The following is a 19,463-nucleotide window of genomic DNA, read 5'->3' as shown; positions in this document are numbered from 1 at the left end:
CTGTGAAGCGAGCGTGTGACGTGTTGCGTGCTCGATACGTGTTCAATCACTTATTATGTATCAGTGGAGGAGCGGTGTAATTGGGTGGTTTGCCTTTTAATGGTCTTGACATTGAGACTTGTAATTTGTGGCAGATTTTGGACATTACATCTAATTTATAGCGTTTTACTCTAATGTAAAACACACTGAAATAAAAACTTTCTGAACTCACATTGAATTTACTTTGCTGGTTTAAGATATTTTAGGGTTAAATCTATTTGCAGTTTAGGAGTAACGGTATCAAAGTACAACTGCGAATAAGCCATCTAACTGTTGTTTTAAGCAAAACCAGAGACATAACATAACTTTGACATAAGACTTTCAACAAACAGCCACAACTTGGTTATATGATAGGTCTATACCTAATCATAACACATTGTCAAAGATACTTGGTTACTTACATTTAATTCTGTCTTTGTTTCAGATGCTAAGAAACTCAACGAAAGCAGTGAAGTGCGCTCAAAACAGTTTTAAGTGAAAATGCTAGAAGTGTCAATTAAACTAACATGAAAATGTATAGAAAGTTGTTCTGGACGCTCATACATGGCTTTGCTATGCTGCCTACTATTGCTGTAAGGGGTAAGTTTATTGTACTCGAAAACCTAATTCCACAATAACTACATACTCGTAATATATTATATTAGCTTCAATCAACAATTTTACTGTAGTAGCCTGTAGCTTTTCTCAATAAATGGGCTATCTAACACTGAAAGAATTTGTTAAATCGGACTAGTAGTTACTGCGATAAGTGCGTTCTAGCAAACAAACAAAGAAACTGTTCAACTTTATAATTCGTTGTATTGGTATAGATTATCTTTGCTTCAGCTATTAAACCTCGCACATATTCGCACTTGTATACATATAATTCATAAATACCAACAATTTCTGAAACTCGGTCAATATTTGACACACGTCTCAAAGGACCAAAATTCTCGTATTAAGTAATTTGAATGCTTGACCAAAGGACCGTCTAAATAGTGTGAATAAATATTCAGCAATTTTACTTCAATTTCAAACATTTTGTGTCTTTTGGAAATTATATTTATTTAATTTTATTATTGTGAATATTTCATAGATTATGGGGTTAAACTGTCTAGTCATGACAGTCACTGGCTCGAACGATTTTGTCAATATCCACAATGACATAATTATGTATGTACCCTGAACTTAAAGGTCAAAACGAATATCTGCACATTATCCCAAAATTGATTTTAAGACCCTGATTATTTTACATGACATTTAGCCACAGCTGCTGTTACTGTCATTAACTAAACCCAACTTAACTAAGTGATACTGATTGACACTAAGTGGGCACTAACGCACCGCCAGACTGCCCTTGGCATACAGCCAAAACCGGGCTTTAAAATATTTACATAAACTGTTACGTGTGGGAGGTATCTTTGATTGAATCTGTGGGCCTTTGTGATACAATCTTGGGGATCTCGTTCTTGTTCCAAATTTGCATTTGTTGGTAAAACTTGAGAGGCAATTTTGTTAAAATTTTGCTTTTGTAAACAAAACGCTTTTTGTTTCCCGCTGGTATTTGAGAGTAGTTCAAAGTACTTGAACCCAATTTTATACACCTCGGACACGTTTAATATGCAATTGCATCAGGTTGAAACACTGATACAATACGATTAAATGGTATGCTGTGATTTGAAAACCAGTGGAGCCTACCAGGGCCAAAGCCTGCCTGGGATTATTCGAAAGAGGTATCGCAGCCCTTATACGTAAAGAACTTAGAAGGAGCATGATGAGTTTTAGTCAGTAACAGTCTGAAACTCCCTCACGCTGCACCCATATCGGGAGGAGTAATTTGAAATAAGTCAGGCATATATTGAATACCATCCCTGATAAAACCTTCACGGATAATTCCTGTAATATCTTACAACGTTACCTTAACAACACGAGGCGTACAAATCAAAAGGCCCCGAACCAAAGCCTCCATTACTGCTGTGTCAGCGAAAACGTGTTAATAAAACCTTTCCCATTACCTACAGGGTTACGTAATCGAACTTTTTACCGGCACACTTGAGTCTGATGCGAGCGACTGTTTAAACGTCAATCCTCCCTTTATATTACAGCATACTGTTGGGGAAAATTGCCACTGACACTTCAGAAAATTGTTACCGGCTACCAATAAATATTTGCATGCACAAAACTCCCACACACTGGAATTTTGAACCTTATGTCGTAGCAATAGAGGCGATGAGATCAAAGATAACGGTTTTCTGACTAATTAAGCAGTTTGCAAGTAGTTTGTCAGGCTGAAAGTATTTTGCTAGTACAATTTGTACGGTATGAATAATGTGTCTAGGTTTAATTAATGTATTACTTTAAAGCGATTAGGTGATACATTTGCGGATAAAAGGATCGTGTTTTATTGGTCTTTTCGTTCGTTAGTTGGACTTTTTTATTGGTATTGTAATTTTTTTAATCACCTGATTTTAGAAAGCGAAAGGGTGAGACGATTTTATACTTGTACATACGATTAATTTTAGACTAATTTAATGCAAGGATCATACATATTGCTCATGTATACGGATTGAATGGTGTTGTTCAGTCAACGGGCTAGCTTATTGATTAATTTACTATTTAAATAACAAGCTGTAACATACAGTTATATGATGTTCTCAATATTCCTTATAATACGACAAGAGTCAGGATCCGGAGTTCAGCCTTATAATCAGCTGATCCGTGTGACTGTTACTTAGCCAAGAAATTTTCCAGGAAATGTTAATTGTTACTTAATAAAAAGAAAATTAAATATAGAGCGAAAATCTAACTCCCACGTTCCCGGTAATGTTTGTCGTAATTACAACAAAGTCTCATTTTCCTCTGTAAGTAAATAAATGTCTCCGTCGATTTAGGAAGGAAAATGCTGGAATATTGACAAGAGCCGCTTATTATTCCGCTAAAGTTGAGAAAGTCAAGTAAGGGGAATAAGTTATTTTGATGCTTGTATAGTTAAGTAAACAATATTTTTCCTGTGAAGAACCTGTGATGTTATAATTAGCTTTCTGGCCACATTTTATTTAAAAAATCGGTATATTCCTCGATTGCACAACAGTGCACGATGCATTTAAAATGCGGTCATGGAGCGTGTCATTATAGCTGGGGCGATATCCAAACTTCCAAACTAATATTATAAATGCGAAAGTAACTCTGTCTGTCTGTCTGTCTGTCTGTCTTTTCTTCACGCCTAAACTACTGAACCGATTTGTGTGAAATTTGGTACAGACATAGTTTGAAACTTGAGAAAGGACATAGGATAGTTTTTGTTACAAAAAAAAAAAAATATTCCGGACATATAGCGCCATCTATTGGTCAAATCAAAAATCTGCTGGTAGTCACTATTCCACGCGAACGAAGTTGCGGGCAAAAGCTAGTATGTATATATAAGGATGTTATTCTAAAACCAATTGTTTGAGATATCCCCATCTCTCTCTTTCCTGCTATGTATCATGGGGTCAGCTTTCCTATTTTTTTTTCTCCACTTCGCTCAATCCGTGGCGTCGCTCTCGGACACCTGGCACTAGATATCACATCATTTGTACAGATATATATTATCTAGTAAGCATTTATACTTCTGAGAATCAAATGGTCCTATTATAATATGAACGCAACAAAAAGCAGCCAGCAGTTTACCAGTTCACACCCATAGCTCAGCGTAAAAATAGCGCCAACTAACAAACTATTTCTATATAAAACCAGGTGTGAGCATGTGAGCTTCCATTTGCTAAACGGATCGATGCATTCGTGACCAAACGTTTATAAATAGCCTTATAAAGAAACCTATTTACAAAAGTAGCCACAAGACTCGCAAATCAATATATCAAGGCTTATTGTAGGCTTTTAGGATAGATTATTATATGTATAGATAAGTGGATACACCAAGAGCACACGGCATTCTTTTAGTCGGCTGATAGTTTGTTTGGGCTCATAACGCCGTATGGTGATGACTGGTAGTACGCACATTAAGGTGTCTACACACCAAAGCCGCAGATGCCGGCGGCACAGCCCGGCGGCCCAACCCGCCGGCCGTATTTTGTACAATCATGCGGCATGATTGAACAAAATACGGCCGGCGGCTTGGGCCGCCGGGCTGTGCCGCCGGCATCAGCGGCTTTGGTGTGTAGACACCATTACAAAGACAAGGTATTTAGACGGTATCAGACCGACTGAAAACTTTGATTAGAATCAATATATTCTCAAAATCATCATCTCCCGAGCCTTTTCCCAACTATGTTGGAGTCGGCTTCAAGTCTTACCGAATTCAGCTGAGTATCACTGTTTTTACAAGAAGCGACTGCCTATCTGACCTCCTCAAACCAGTTACCTGGGCAACCCAATACCCCTTGGTTAGACTGGCGTCAGACTTACTGGCTTCTAACTATCCGCAACTGCCAAGGATGTTCAATGACGGCCGGGACCTACAGTTTAACGGGCCATCCGACGAAACACAGTCATTGGTGTCCAAGCAAGATATTGTCAACCGTCGAGTCAACTATTGGCCGACTGTTTAGTCTACAGTGTGTGGTACTTTGAAGCTCAGCCTAAATCGTATCTTAGTATTAGGAGGCTTTATTTTTGGCCTCTTTCTAAATAGGTAGCTAAGTGGCGGACGAATCGGTCCTTTAGGCTGTTAAATGGTTAGTTAAGAGCTGTTTAGTGAAATGGGAGGGTAAATACGGATGTTTAGATAAGGAATTAGGAATATAAATGGTGTAAGACGATAGTAGAAGCTAAATAAATAATTCGAATGTAATTCTGCTTTTCATCTGTTTTGTATTTAAAAATGTCAAGTGGTATAGGGAAATATTTTTCTTCCTTCCAAGCATAGGACGGCTTTGTGCAACCCTACAGATCAATGTTGGCCCGACGTAGGAATCGAACCCAGGACGCTGTGCTGGACAGTGGCGCATGCAACCAACCGGGCTGTAAAATATTAATATCAAATTACAGCATAATTTCGCGTCCCTTATTTCCGTGAAAAAGCGAAGAATTTCTTATTAGGGGTAATCTGCAAAAGCGTATATTTTTTGTAGTTTTTCTAGCAACTTGTTTGCCGGTATTTCGCAACAAGTATTGGAAGCTCATTTTCTTCGTAAACATTTTCTCTTACGGTAAACAGGATATTTCGTTATTCATAATATTTTTTATAGAAAAAGTGCTGCATCGGGTAAAACCCGGAGCGAAGTGTTTTGAAACTCGCCTTCATATAATATTTATATGAATTTTTCTTGTTTCATATTTTACGGAATATTGAGAGAGACAACCTGGTTATTGAGTTGGATATTTTTGGAAAGGTTGTATATTTAGAAACAAAACTATAAGAACATTGTAATTACTTTTTAGAATCTTAATTACCAGTCCTAAATTCCATCCCAAAAGAAACATCACTAATAAAACAATCTTACTTTAGAAGGAAGAAACAATTTCCTTTGTGACTAAGAAAAAATAAACAAAAATAAATCAACAAGAAAATCCAATAATTCTCTCAAATTAGGATTCAGTCGAGCCGTGTCAGGGAATGTCTTACAGTAAACGAAAAAAGTAGAAAAAAAGTAAAAACACTCATTAGACACTTGATTGTGTTTAAAGAAAGGAACCCTTCTTAATTAATTACATAGGCAAAGCTTTATTTCTGTAAAGAAAATTAAAACAAAGTTTTTTCTTACAACAATTTCGCTGACCATCTTTTGTTTTATATCAAACTTAATTTAAGTTTTGACGTAGCAAAATATATTGAAATGCTTAAGTCATCGACTTGTTAATTTTATGAAAGAATCAGTTTATTTCGAGTTGAAATCCATTAATAAATACTTCAAGGTTGATTTGTACCATTTAACTATAACGATAACCAAATCATGACTAGCTGTATACTCGTCACCCGTCAAATCGGCGATTTGAGAACTGAAAATGGTTCAGTTATCGTTACAGTTAAATGTTACAATTCATTGTAAGTGAGTAGATATGAAACGTTCGTTTATTATATAAAAAAAAACATTGTTCATGAGTGCTTTATGCGAAATGAATGTGGTCGACTGTACGTTTGCTATGCAATGCTAAAACGAGTTCAGTTGGTGAAAACATAAAAGTGATGTAATTTAAGTTTCACTAACTGGACACGAATGAAAATGTTGAGGTTCACCAACTAGACACATTCGTGAGGAGTCTAATGTGTCTAGATGACAAATAACCCAGATTATTAATAGGTGTTAAACGTTCTTTTGGTATATTTAATAATTTTTACGGTTGTGCCTTTTAACTAAGAATATTAAGAGTGAGTTGCACCAACTTACTTTAACGATAACAAAACTCGAACCAATAGCCCGGTCAAAATAGACATTTGAAATAACAAAAATTCCCACAGAGCTGATTTTTGGTGGAGAGCTAGATTTGATCATTATAAATAAAATACTAAAAGTCCCCATCGATCCCATGTGTGCGTCAAAAGTTATTCGAGGTCAAATGTCAAAATTTTAGGTATTTTGTTTTTTTTTCGAAAACGGTAAGTTTTATCAAAAAAAGACATCAGACCAAAGTTGTAGATCTTTAAATTTTCTACAAAAATGGCATTAACAGTTTTCTCCTAAATCTTACCATTCCTGAGATATCGCGCTTCAAAGTATATTCCATACAGGACATGCACACATTTCCACGCCACCTGTGAGGTAGTGTACTCGGCGCGTTTTCTTTACCGTGGTTTCCCTGTAGGCCTACTCCACTAACTGTCATGACAATTTTAGGATAGTTTAAGGGAATAATTGCCGTCAAGTTCTAATATGATGTCATTATTGATATTAACTATTGGGTTAACTATCATTGTGATTGTTATAGATTTATCAGATTCATACAAAAACTCGTGGTGGCCTAGTGGGTAAAGAACCAACCTCTCAAGTATGAGTGGGTTCGATTCCAGGTCAGACAAGTAACAATGCAACTTTTCTAAGTTTGTATGTACTTTCTAAGTATATCTTGGACACCAATGACTGTGTTTCTGATGGCACGTTAAACTGTAGGTAGGCTGTCATTGAACATCCTTGGCAGTCGTTATGGGTAGTCAGAAGCCAGTAAGTCTGACACCAGTCTAACCAAGGGGTATTGGGTTGCCCGGGTAACTGGGTTAAGGGGGTCAGATAGGGCAGTCGCTCCTTGTAAAGGACTGGTACTTAGCTACATCCGGTTAAACTGGAAGCCGACCCCAACATAGTTGGGAAAAGGGCTCGGAGGATGATTTGATACTATAATCATTTTTGCAATTGCAAAAAATTATGTCAGGAGTTTTTCTGGAGCAGGTGGGAGTAAAGTTTTAATAGGGTCCAGATATTATGTATCAATTTCCAACCCCAGTCTTCTGGATAAAAATGGAAATGTCGAAGGAAAATTAGCGTGCGATAATTTTCTACAACTTTAAAAGCGGATTGTTGCGAATACAGCGGTTTAAAAATTTTTGTTCTGTGTTTAGTGATGCAGAACCATGCCTTAGGACTGCAGTACGCTGATATTTAGGATTTAAAAGTGGGCAATCTAGCCTTAGCGACAAACCACGTGAAGGTAATTCAAAACCCGATATGACCCAAGATAATATGGAGGCTATGCGGCAGTTAATTATCGCAGACCAACATGTAACATACCGTGACATGGATCCGTGGGCATAACGATTGTTTTACATTCCCCAAAATTAAGTAAAGTCTCGTGGTAAACGTTTCAGCACACCTGAAAAAGCTGTTGACTCATACAAATCGGCCAATTTGACTACCCCCACTTCAGAATGGAATAAATATTTCAAGAACTGGGTTTAATGCATGCAAAGGGCATTAAATATCGCGGAGAATTCTTTGAAAAACAATAAATGATATTAACCTATTAGATTGTCTATACTTATTTCAAACTACACAACTTAAAGGCAGCCGTCGTATATACGTGGCTTATATATGCATATCATGTGTAGTGTGACTCTTTGAATCGCGATATCTCAGGAATGGTGAGATTTAGGAGAGAATTGTTAATGCCATTTTTGTAGCAAATTTAAAGATCTACAACTTTGGTCTGATGTCTTTTTTTGATAAAACTTACCGTTTTCGAAAAAAAAACAAAAAACCTAAAATTTTGACATTTGGCCTCGAATAACTTTTGACGCACACATGGGATCGATGGGGACTTTTAGTATTTTATTTATAATGATCAAATCTAGCTCTCCACCAAAAATCAGCTCTGTGGGAATTTATGTTATTTGACCACTACTTTTATGTCTATTTTGACCGGGCTACAACGGTCAAATCTCTGGTTAAGTCAATAATGGATTGCACCATTTTAACAATGGTTAAAATGACGTCATATTTAACGATAACCGTAACCAGTCAATTTTGGCCGGTTATCGTTATTGCTAAGTTAACAAATGTCAAAATCTTGTCAAAATAATAACCTAGTCCGTTGTTTTCTGTTGTTTTATCATATTTAAGTATAAAAAAAATTAAAAATGTCTTTAGTACGTGATATTTTATGGGAATCTAGTTCTTCTGACGACGAAAATTATAATGATTTACCTAATTCTCGAAAGAAAAAAGTGTATCAACCACGTGTTAATCGATTCCTAAAATGGAATGAGCAGGAGTTCTTGGATAGATTTCGGATTTCCAAAGGTTTAGCACGAGCCCTGGCTTCTCATTTAGCACCATTGCTCCAAACCAGAACCATGAAGTAAGTGCCTGTTTAATAAAGGCTTTAAAAACTATAGTGGGAATATTTGAGTCGTCCTATGTATGACTAAGGTATAACTACATAAACAATATTGTTTTTCTTTTCAGAAACTTTGCAGTTACTCCAGAGCAGCAAATAATAATGGCATTGGAATTTTACGCATGTGGTTCTTTTCAACGCTGCATTGGGGATGCTGCAGGTGTTCACAAATCTACTGTTTGTCGAATAATTCATCGAGTGAGCAGAGCTATAGCCGGACTAAGAACAGACTGGATTGCAATGCCTAAAAATATTGAGGAAATGGAAACTGAGGCCAAAAAATTTTATGAAATATGTGCATTTCCTAAAGTAATAGGAACTATAGACTGCACACATATACCAATCAAATCGCCAGGTGGTGCAGATGCAGAAACATATAGAAATAGAAAACAGGTATTTTCTCTTAATGTGCAAGTAATCACAAATGCTGAGATGTACATTACAAATATAGTTGCTAGATGGCCTGGAAGCTGTCACGACAGCCATATTTTCAACAGCAGTGTCATTAAGGGACGCCTAGAAGATGGAGAATTTGATGGTTTTTGGTTACTAGGAGACAAAGGTTATGCCAATAAACCATATTTGCTAACACCTCTACGTAATCCTGTTACAGAAGCTGAAAAACTGTACAATGAAAGTCATATTCGTACTAGAAATATTGTAGAACGCAGTTTTGGTTGTTGGAAAAAAAGGTTTCCTGCAGTGTCATGGAAACTCAGAACAAATACAGCAAGAGCCCAATGTGCTATAGTGGCAATGGCTGTCCTATATAATATTTGCAAGAAATTGAGAGACCCGATGCCAACATGTTACGACTCTGATAATGAATCATCAGATTCTGATGACAATGACCTGACCTCTGCATATGTTAGCCAGCATGACGAGCATAATAGGAATATGCTAATAAATACTTATTTTGATAGATTACATTAAGATAGACTATGTTTTAAATGAATAAATAAAAAAACTTCAAAAATAAAAATGCATTTTTATTTTTTTTCTCAGTAGAAAACAAAAAGTGCATGGCATTTTCAGATTCCCATAATTCAGAAAGATAAGGATTTTGATGAAATTTCTCCTATACAAAAAGTAAAAATGTATCTTAAAAATTTATTTTTTTCTCCCTTAAAATATCTATTTCAAGTTTAAGTTTATCCACTTCAAGCTTATGTTTTTCTTCATTGTGCCTCAGTAACTGGCTGTGTAATTCATTTTGGTGACTAATAGATAACTTTATCTTTTCCATCTCCAACTCATGAAGGCCATCTAAAACTGTCAGTTTCTTTTCCCTTAGTGCTTGTTTTATGATATTTTCACTCTTCCCTTGTTTTTTCTTTATGATACCTAAAATTGAAATAAAATATTAGGCTACACACTCAATAATTAAATGGCCTATTAGCGCAGTCGGTGGTAACCCTGCTGATGTACTAGATGGTGTGGGTTCGATCACCACCAAGGAAAAACACTTGTGGTGAACTCTGGTGTTTTTGTTATATATTTATCTATGTATGTAAGTACAAAGTTTGGCTATAGATTGTCATTTAAAAATACTTACGACTTAGTTGTGGTGCTACTGGTCTCTTTAGTGATGAATGTGGGGCACTAGCATCAAAAACTTCATCTGGGACAATATTTTCAACATTATCAAAACTTTTGTCTTGATCTGTAATAATTGTGTTGACTACAACATCCTGCAAACAAGTTAATATAATTAATTAATGCATCTAATCCAAATACATATTAAATAATTTGGAATACATAAATACCTTGAGTATATTGGGCATGTCATGTTGAATTTCACTATCAGTATTTGTGTCTAGTTTCACTTTCTGTAAAAACATTGCTTTTATTATTAATCTTTTCAATTTATTACTAAATCTAAACAGCAGATTGGTGGCAAATAGTTTTGAATAAATAGTGCAATTTATTTATTTTTTAAATTTTTAAACCTACAAGCTTAGTACTTATAAGTTTTATCACAATCACTAAATATTTGTGATGATATGTAGATAACAGGGTCTAAAAATAATCAAATTATCTTTAACAATTCAAACCCTCATTACTTTTTGTATAGGAGGAATTTCATCAAAATCCTTATCTTTGTGAATTATGGGAATCTGAAAAAAAAAAAAGAATATATTTTATAGTATCTCCTTTACACCTTATTTATAATCTGCAATAATTTACTCACTGTAACAATGGAATTTGGGGAAATAATGTCATCATCATATATAGCCTCATTTCCATCAATAGATCCAGACATAATGGATCTTAACCAATCAGTAGCATCTTCTGAATCTGGAGGAAGTGAGGGAGGATTTCCTCCACCTGTGCGTCTCATTTCCTGACGTTCTCTACTTGCTACCTGCAAAATATAATTTCTTTGTTATAACATTAGACATAAATTGATTCATGTTTTTAGAAGGTGAGATTAGTTCACTTCCAAGCAGCGGAAAGTAGGTAGAATTACCTTCTTTGCAGATCTTTTCATATTTTCAAATTTATATTTTAGCTGCTTCATGTTTCTAGGTACTTGACCAACAGCATTAAATTCCTTTGCGATGCAGTGCCATGCATGGTCTTTTTGTTTTGTACTACTCCCATCAGTTTTTTTACACATAAGTACATTTTTATATTTGTCTACAAGTATCTGCAATCGACTAATCTCTTCCTTAGTAAAATTGACACTTCTTTCCCTGTAAAAATAACAAATACTTTATTCAATGTGGTAAATAACAATAGGCAGTAAGGAATATACCATGAATTTTTCATATGGATGTTTAATTATGTTATTTCACATAGTTTTTTTTTATTTATTGTATGAACAATTAAATAAAACATTTTCTAAACAATGTTGTATGAATAAAAAGTGTGGACTGAGATATTATTTTATATAGGACCTAAGTAAAACACGCTTGATTTAACTTGCATAGGCTAAAAGTTATAATGTACTAATGTAGTGGCGCACTTTTTATCAGGTATAATAAATTTAACATAAAATTAAACTCACTTTGTCTTGAAGTCATCCATTATTACTATTACAATATCCGTGCTTGATTCGGCAAACAGACGGACACAACAAAAACACAACAATTATAATAACACAAACCTAACCTCACGAAACGAGATTCGTGAAAATAAATTTGACATAAGGCTCACAGTGTTGTCATAACAAATAATTTTCCCCGTCAGTTTTTAGGGATAATTTATCTTTTTATACTGTCAACCCCATTAGCGTTAACTGTTAACAAAAAAATCATGGTGCAACAAACATTTGTAAAGTTCTGTGGTCATCGTTATAGTTACTGCTAAAATTAATCTTAACTATAGCATTAACTACGCCTGTGGTGCAACTCACTCTAAATGTACTAAAACACAAGCTTATCGCAAAAAGGGCAGCTGCATACAGAATTTGTAATAAAGCCTTTTGAGGTCATACAAAGAGAATGATACAATGCATGATGCATTAATTTAATTAATTTATCTGATACTTTTATCGGTCAGTTTGTACTAAATGAACAGTTACTGATGAATTGAATTGGCGATGTCAAAATTGGATTGATTTTAAATCCGATTTTTGATAGTTATAATGCAAACGGATTAATCTTTTTTTCATCAATTTTTGTATTTACTGTGGCATGCTATATTTGACAAAAGTTACTTTTACACAATAACAGGTAACAGGTAACCGTCTTACCACAAAAACTTTTAAACGTCAGTTTAAGATTTGTCTAAAAAAATTACAGATTATGACATTGACATATGGTTCATTTTGCAGCCACAATTTTTTTAGACAAGTGTAAAACAGACGTTTAAGTTTTTGTAGTAAGGCCATTACAGTTTGACAGGTAATTATTGATTCAACCGTTACCTTGTCAACGGTTGAATCAATTACCTGCACTAGGTTGAGTAATGCTAAGTTTTCAATAAGTCATGAAAATTAAAATATTATATTTTTTTTTAAATAATTTATCCGTTGGTTAATAACTCTTGATAACTATAAAAAATGGCCAATATAGTTAATGGCTCTTGCAAATAAAACTTTCTTACTACGTATACGAGAAACTTTCATATCGAAATGAGCATCGCAATACTACTAGAGAACTCTAGTTTTCTCTAATGCACATTATTTACAAGCAATACCCGTCTCAAAATATACAGTACATTATTAATAATAGATATAATAAATATAAAGTGTAGTATGAACCAGCTGTGAGAAACCTTTGGCTCATTGCCACAAGCATGTAGCGGTTTCGAACTCATGTTTTCGATATTATGCTGCTGCGACGCTTCTCAGAAATTGAATCGAATAAATATTGAAAGTTTTGTTGTGATTCCTTTTAATATTTATCGGTTTTTGAATTTATGGGGAGTTGTTTGAAGATAGATAGAGCTTTGAAAGTAACTGGATGTCTTAAAGCTGCGATGATGATGATGAACACTCCGTTGTTTGGAGAGGTTTTTGGCCCTCTAATGCAAAATATCAGATTGATTCAATGGTGTATCTTTGCTGTATATAATCATATTAATATTATTTAAATGTAACAATAATTATAGTCATGTAGTGGTATCAAAGAAATCAAGACTCAAACACTGTACTTTTATATTTAATCATCTTTTATGAATGATAAAGCTATTGTTTCCAAAACCATCACAACGAATCAAAATAAGTAATTTTCAAAACGATACCTTAAAATTAAATTGTCATATCACTTAAAAACAAAAGCAATCCACACGACATTCATACAGCGTAAAAATATACACAGATATATAAAAAAAAAACTGGAACGCAAGCTTTCATACGAAAAGGTTTAATCGCCCGATCATTTGGGCGCATCCATCGCGCTTCGCGATAATAAAATCCATTACATCGAAAGACTCGACACGAAATATGCCAATTAACTTATGTAAATGAAAGTGGATACTGTGAATGAAAAAAACCTATATAAATTAAATGATGTGAAAACAATGCAGTTGCATTTTCAGCGTTACAAGTTTTATGTCGCGTCTGTTTTTAATGTTTAATGATAAAGTTTTGGGTGCAGGGTGAATTAAATATTAATAGCGATAATACAGTAATGTTTATTTAATATGCTATAATTATTTATTAAAATTAAAAGCTTTAAGTTATGTAATTATTTTTTCAAATAATTATTTCGGTACACGAGCGATGATAGTCAGCAAAAAATACAGGTAAACGGGAGATTAAAAAAATGAAGAATAAAAAGGGAAACTAAATTTTTGATTATAAATATTTGCTTCTATTCTGAACAGCCTCCAGCGTCATCCAAAATAAACCCAGAGGGCATATTTCGATAGCTTATATACCTATCCTACGGGCGTTAGTGTGACAACAATGAAGCGACCGTTTCATTTCAATATCACGACACTACGAGACTACACGGCCCGTTCTGGGTTCCTGCCAAAAAGCCTACACTATGACCTTTTTGGAAACCCAGTTCGACTTTCCTCTGGGAAAAGATACTCTAATGCAGACAGGAGATATACATACATAATCACGCGAATACTTAAGTGGAAAACATCCTGTAATTTAAGTAAAACACTGCCAAAAATAGTTGTGTTACCACAGCGACCCAAAATGAATCTTAACTCTACAGTATTAAGGTTGAAATTGGGGCGTTTGTTTCCGTGAATGTAGTAGCAGCTCATTTAGCTAAATGAACTGACAGTGTGCCACCCAGTTCTGAAACAATCCGGGGAACTTGGTCCGGGTACCTTTGTTAACCGATTTAATTCAAAAGTTTCTTTGTTGGAGAAGATTTTTTGAATTAGGGTCGCGACACCGGAGAATGGATACGTATTTGGTATACTATGCAGCTTCGTTCTGCGGTTTTACTCGGTTCATGAGTCTATTAAAACTTTGCTATTACCTTTCTTAGCTATCAAGTTATGTCCTTTTAAAATTTCCGAGTCATCGGTTAAATACAAACAATCAAACTCCTAATAAAATTATTAGTAAGGATTAGACACAGATATTGTCGTAAATATCAAACAAAATAAATGCCTATCAAAACTTTTGTTGACACAAACAGAATATTAATTCTTGTTTATCAAACTCCAAAATCTTGGGAGTTTGAAACTAATACTTAAAACGTTAGATTTAGCGTAAAGTAAAACAACAAGTTTTCAGATTCTCTTCAAGTAAATTGTAATTATATTTCATCATGTTTAAATTATGGAAACTTATTACTGCAGTAATATCTATTCTTAAAGGACAGATCAGAAGGGGTAGACAAACATTAAAAAGACATAATTCAAAGACATACAACCGTGCAAGTTTTATTGCTTACAAACATTACTTTTATAAATGATTTAACGATATCAAAACGAAGTTATTAAAAATACAGCATTGAAGATAATTTGGAAATCATGTCAATTCTGAAGGTCTGTCATCGCAGTCGACGTCTTAACTTCTTCTTCTTGCCAGCCTGCTCAGTGCAGGATGGGCGCAAGGAGGATTGACATCTAAAACGGCCGTTCCTGACGGCGTGGCGTCCTCGACCGCATCTTCATCCCCGTCGTTGACTGCACCTTCATCCACGCTTTCGGATGCAGCATCATTCGCGTCATTAGCCTCAGGTCTATCTTCCCCAAGGGAACCAGCATGAGGTTGCTCGTATTCTGAAACATATGTGGGAAACATATCAATATTCTGCCCGGCGTCGTGAATAAGACTGAAGCGTACATCTTGAAGAAAATAAAATAAAACTTCTTTTTACTTTTAATTGTTACTCGTACGTACCATGGGCGCATGTGTGCACTTCAAGCGCCCACAGACAAAAATGTATAAAAAATTGTTAAAACAAAAAGAAAAAATAGCTTCAGACTTATCACGAATGGAATATGATTCAAATGATGAAATGATGGAAAAATATGATTCAGTGCATAGTGAATGACAGAATCCGGATTTCCATCACTCCCCATACACCGCCGGGTGACAGAGGCTCCCAGTTTGCATGTCATTTTACGCCTTCATAGCATAGGCGCGCAATTAAGCCATTTAGGTTGCATACTATGACGACGTGAAACAGAGACAGAGGCTCCCAGTTTGCATGTCATTACACACGCTCATAGCATAGGCGCGCAATTAAGCCATTTAGGTTGCATACTATGACGACGTGAAACAGAGACCCATGCCGTCGCATGTTCTCTCAGCGGCCTCCAGAATAACACCGCCACGGTAACAGAGACCCATACCGTCGTATGTTCTCTCAGCGGCCTCCAAAATAACACCGCCACGGTAACAGAGACCCATATCGTCGTATGTTCTCTCAGCGGCCTCCAAAATAACACCGCCACGGTATAAACAGAGACCCGTACATTCATACGTTCTCAAAGTGGTCTAGACAACTGGCACCACCAGTGTGTCAAAGTCAAAATCAAAGAAAAGACCATTTCCAAGCTAAAATTACAGTCAAGGTCAAAATCAGTCATTGAAAGTAGGTCCAATTAGATCAACACATCAATATTCATGCACCCTTTCATGGCACGCACACAGAGACATGTACATTCGAACGTCCTCAAAGTCCTTGTCCTTGTCAAATTGCCTCGCAGCTCTCAAAGAAAGCTGAGGAGGTGTCCACTTGCTTCGCCACAGCGGAAGCAGTGGCGTTCTAATAAACTTTTATGAGGGGTGCATTTCGCTCGGCCACTGCTGACCATTCATTTGAACGATTTAAGTTTTCAAAGAAATAAATCCATGACTTAATTATAACTTTGACATCATCACCATCATCATCATCATTGGCCTCAGAGCATCTTGGTCAGATGATCGTGGCCAGTGCTTGTCTATGCGGTTATTAGTGCCGCAATCACTTTCTTTTATGGCTAAATAAGCCAATAGCTGCACGACACACATTACTTTGACACATAAAATCAAAATAGTAATCCAAAATATCATCGTTACTCATCGTTAATCACGTGCCAACAAACATAAGAGATCAACGGTTAAAATTGACACGTATGCAGTTTTAATCATCTTTTATAAAATAATGGTAAAAGGTCATGATGGGATGGGGTCAACAAATTGAAAGAATAAAAGATCAGACTCCCCTTAAGACTCCATATAAGGTTATTTCGATTGACGTTGCCACCTTACAACACCATGACGACCACCAACAAGGAATTAGCCAGCAATATTGGGCCGCGCCGACACGGCCATTCTGCGCTTTACACGTCCTCGTGTAAGTGCACTGTAACAGAAATAACACCAAGGAATATCTTTTCGTTCGGTCACTTCTGACCATAACAAAATATCGATTGGTTGATAGTCCCCAACAGTTCCCCATTCCGTGGACACACTAGAACAAACAAACGAGTACGTTTCCAGTTGTTCGAAAGAACCGTAAGCACACGGTATTCACTAAGTAGTCAGCAAAAACGTAACTCTAAAGGTCGGACGTAGCGAGATATATCTTTAAAGCCACACAGGCACTCTTCGTCGCTTAACTACTAGTAACACTTGCAACTAACAGTAGTTTTTGCATGGGTACTTGCTGCTGAGCATTGATCCAATGTAACGCACAATATTTACCAGTGCCAGTACGAGCCACATGAGGAAATACGAGGACTTAACTACCAGGCCTACCTAAAACTTAGTGAATTTTAACTTAGTCTGTTCCATAATTGAGCTCGGCTCAATAAGTCTTATTCGTAAATGCATTATTATGTGACGTCATCTCACGGGTATCACAATTCAAATACTTATTTCAGCTAAGAGAAAAATTGTCTCGGATGTATGACTGAATAGCGTCTAAACCAGTTGCTGGTCATAACAGCAATTCTCTCTAAGTTGATCAGCCAGCTGCGCAGGGCACACTATAGCTCACAAGCATTTGGGCAGACACAGATGCACTGTTACTCTCATATTTCGTTGAGACGGTAATCCAATACAACCGGAGAGATATCAAGCGCATGATCAACATTTATAAACTCACTGATGGATAGGTGTCTATCACGAACTTATAGATTTCGGGCTACTTTTGGGAGTTTCTCTAAACCCACAAAGTGATTTCCGCCCGACCCGGGGATCGAACCCGAAACTGGACAGCAGTCGTGCTGTGCGTCTGCCAGACCAATGAGGCCAATGCGAACTCAACTTGAGAACCACATGGAAAATAAAACAGATCACCTGATCGCCTGAATGCATGATATACCAGGCATACTATCCACTCGCTCTCATCATTCGAGCAATGTTGTGCGATGTGCTGACCGTCGGCACTCCGTAAAGCATGCAGGAATAAAGCAAGCGCAAGAAGTGTGAAACTGCAGCACATACGTCGTCAAATTATGTACTTCTCACGTAGTAAATCTCATTGTGTTTTCTGGTTTCAGTTTATCTCCGATATCTGTAGACAGAAGGTTAAAGAAGTAGGCTTTGGGCCAGATTCAGGCATCTGAGTACTTAAACATGAATTGACGAACTCTCATGCATTATTAGTAAGGAGTATAAGTGAACATAATCATTTTAATAAGAAAGCGAAAACTAAGCTGTCATTGTTAGTCAGGCTTCCAGATTGTTAAGAATCATTGCCATTTACTAGGAGTAATCATTTCAATTAATGCCTTCCTCTAAACAAATCTTACATTAATGCTGTCTTCCATGCCTCAGCTATCAGTCCTCCAAACCTTCCAGGGACTTTCCCGGGAGGCAACAGAGCAAGAGTATTACAAATATGAAACAGCTCTATACTCAATACTCAATTCTTTAATACACACCATCATGTTTACAGTTGTTGTTCTATAGGTAATTTATGTCACAATTATGGACCCTGTTGGGCACAGCACATACAATAGTAGGAGAGAGGAGGAAGCGTACTGAGTGTTTAATGCTAGCTCTATTCCCGGTCGCCGCGATGCCAATGCAAAGGCCTTACAGGGGTATATTCCGAGTCACTCCTTAATTAAACGTAGGTATACCAAAACGTAATGTTAAGTAGATTTATGAGGTTAAATGTTAATAAAGTAAAAACTCGTAACAATTAGTAGTTGGTAATGTACTGGACGTGAGACTTATAAATTTGCTAGAAAATTAAGCTCCCAATTTCAATATTCCAGAATTCGCGCAACTTAGTGCACACTTCTGCTAAGGCCATTGACATTTTCCTTTGTCAACTATAAAGTAATCTGTGGCTAAACGGTGAAGAACCAGTAAGGCTAAATTGTGAGCTTCCTAGCAAGTGATGTCGTAACAACAAACTTGTTTAGTGATTGTGAGTGTGTGAGTGTGTTACTGTGAGTGTGTGAGTGTGTAACTGTGAGTGTACGATTGTGACTGTGTACTGAGAAGGTATAGGTAATTCTACACCACAATCTGAAGTCTGACGCACAATTTTAAGTATACTCAGTCAGTGTACGTTATAAATAATAGGTAAGCAATTGCTCAAAACTGGTAAGCAATAGGCTAAAACAACGTAGTTACACCATGGTAGCAGCAAACTGATATTTCTGTATTTAGTAGAAAGTGTCATAAATGGGGTAGTATATGAAGCAAATTCATTGAGCTCTGTCTAGTCTAGCTTGCATGCAAAGACATTTAGTTAAATGTGAGAAGCCAAAACATTTCAAAAGCAGATAGAAGATGTATCTCTTTGCTTCTACTATTTAGCCATCATTATTGCAGTTTCCAGTGTCATGCAAACAATTTCGCAAACTTCAAA

General features: G+C 36.1%; 3 protein-coding genes across 4 annotated transcripts in view; 2 read left to right on the top strand and 1 right to left on the bottom strand.

The window, feature by feature from the left end:
- Window positions 1–473: 473 nt before the first annotated feature.
- Window positions 474–19,463, top strand: part of LOC124636926 (protein CEPU-1-like) — a 97,229-nt gene continuing 78,239 nt past the window's right edge. The window contains exon 1 of the mRNA XM_047173199.1: window positions 474–618. Within this exon, the coding sequence (XP_047029155.1) occupies window positions 546–618 (73 nt within the window). The 5' untranslated portion in view covers window positions 474–545. The remainder of the gene's footprint in view (window positions 619–19,463) is intronic.
- On the top strand, window positions 8,359–9,766 carry LOC124636927 (putative nuclease HARBI1). Its single transcript, XM_047173200.1, has 2 exons — window positions 8,359–8,745; window positions 8,853–9,766. Exons 1-2 carry the CDS (start codon window positions 8,525–8,527, stop codon window positions 9,715–9,717), a joined length of 1,086 nt encoding a protein of 361 aa, XP_047029156.1. The 5' UTR covers window positions 8,359–8,524; the 3' UTR covers window positions 9,718–9,766.
- On the bottom strand, window positions 9,753–12,117 carry LOC124636928 (myb/SANT-like DNA-binding domain-containing protein 3). 2 transcript variants are annotated; one of them, XM_047173202.1, is made up of 7 exons: window positions 11,795–12,117; window positions 11,255–11,480; window positions 10,976–11,149; window positions 10,848–10,901; window positions 10,551–10,613; window positions 10,340–10,475; window positions 9,753–10,128 (listed from the first exon to the last, which is right to left on the bottom strand). In XM_047173202.1, the coding sequence occupies exons 1-7, from the start codon at window positions 11,812–11,814 to the stop codon at window positions 9,887–9,889; spliced, it is 915 nt and encodes a 304-aa protein (XP_047029158.1). In that variant the 5' UTR covers window positions 11,815–12,117; the 3' UTR covers window positions 9,753–9,886. The 2 variants fall into 2 exon arrangements, with proteins under 2 accessions (XP_047029158.1, XP_047029159.1); XM_047173203.1 differs by lacking the exon at window positions 10,848–10,901.

This window comes from Helicoverpa zea, chromosome 15 (genome assembly GCF_022581195.2).
Source record: "Helicoverpa zea isolate HzStark_Cry1AcR chromosome 15, ilHelZeax1.1, whole genome shotgun sequence".
Taxonomy (NCBI): Eukaryota; Metazoa; Arthropoda; class Insecta; order Lepidoptera; family Noctuidae; genus Helicoverpa; species Helicoverpa zea.
Note: the sequence above shows the minus strand (reverse complement) of the source record. Positions and strands in the feature narration are given on the sequence as shown.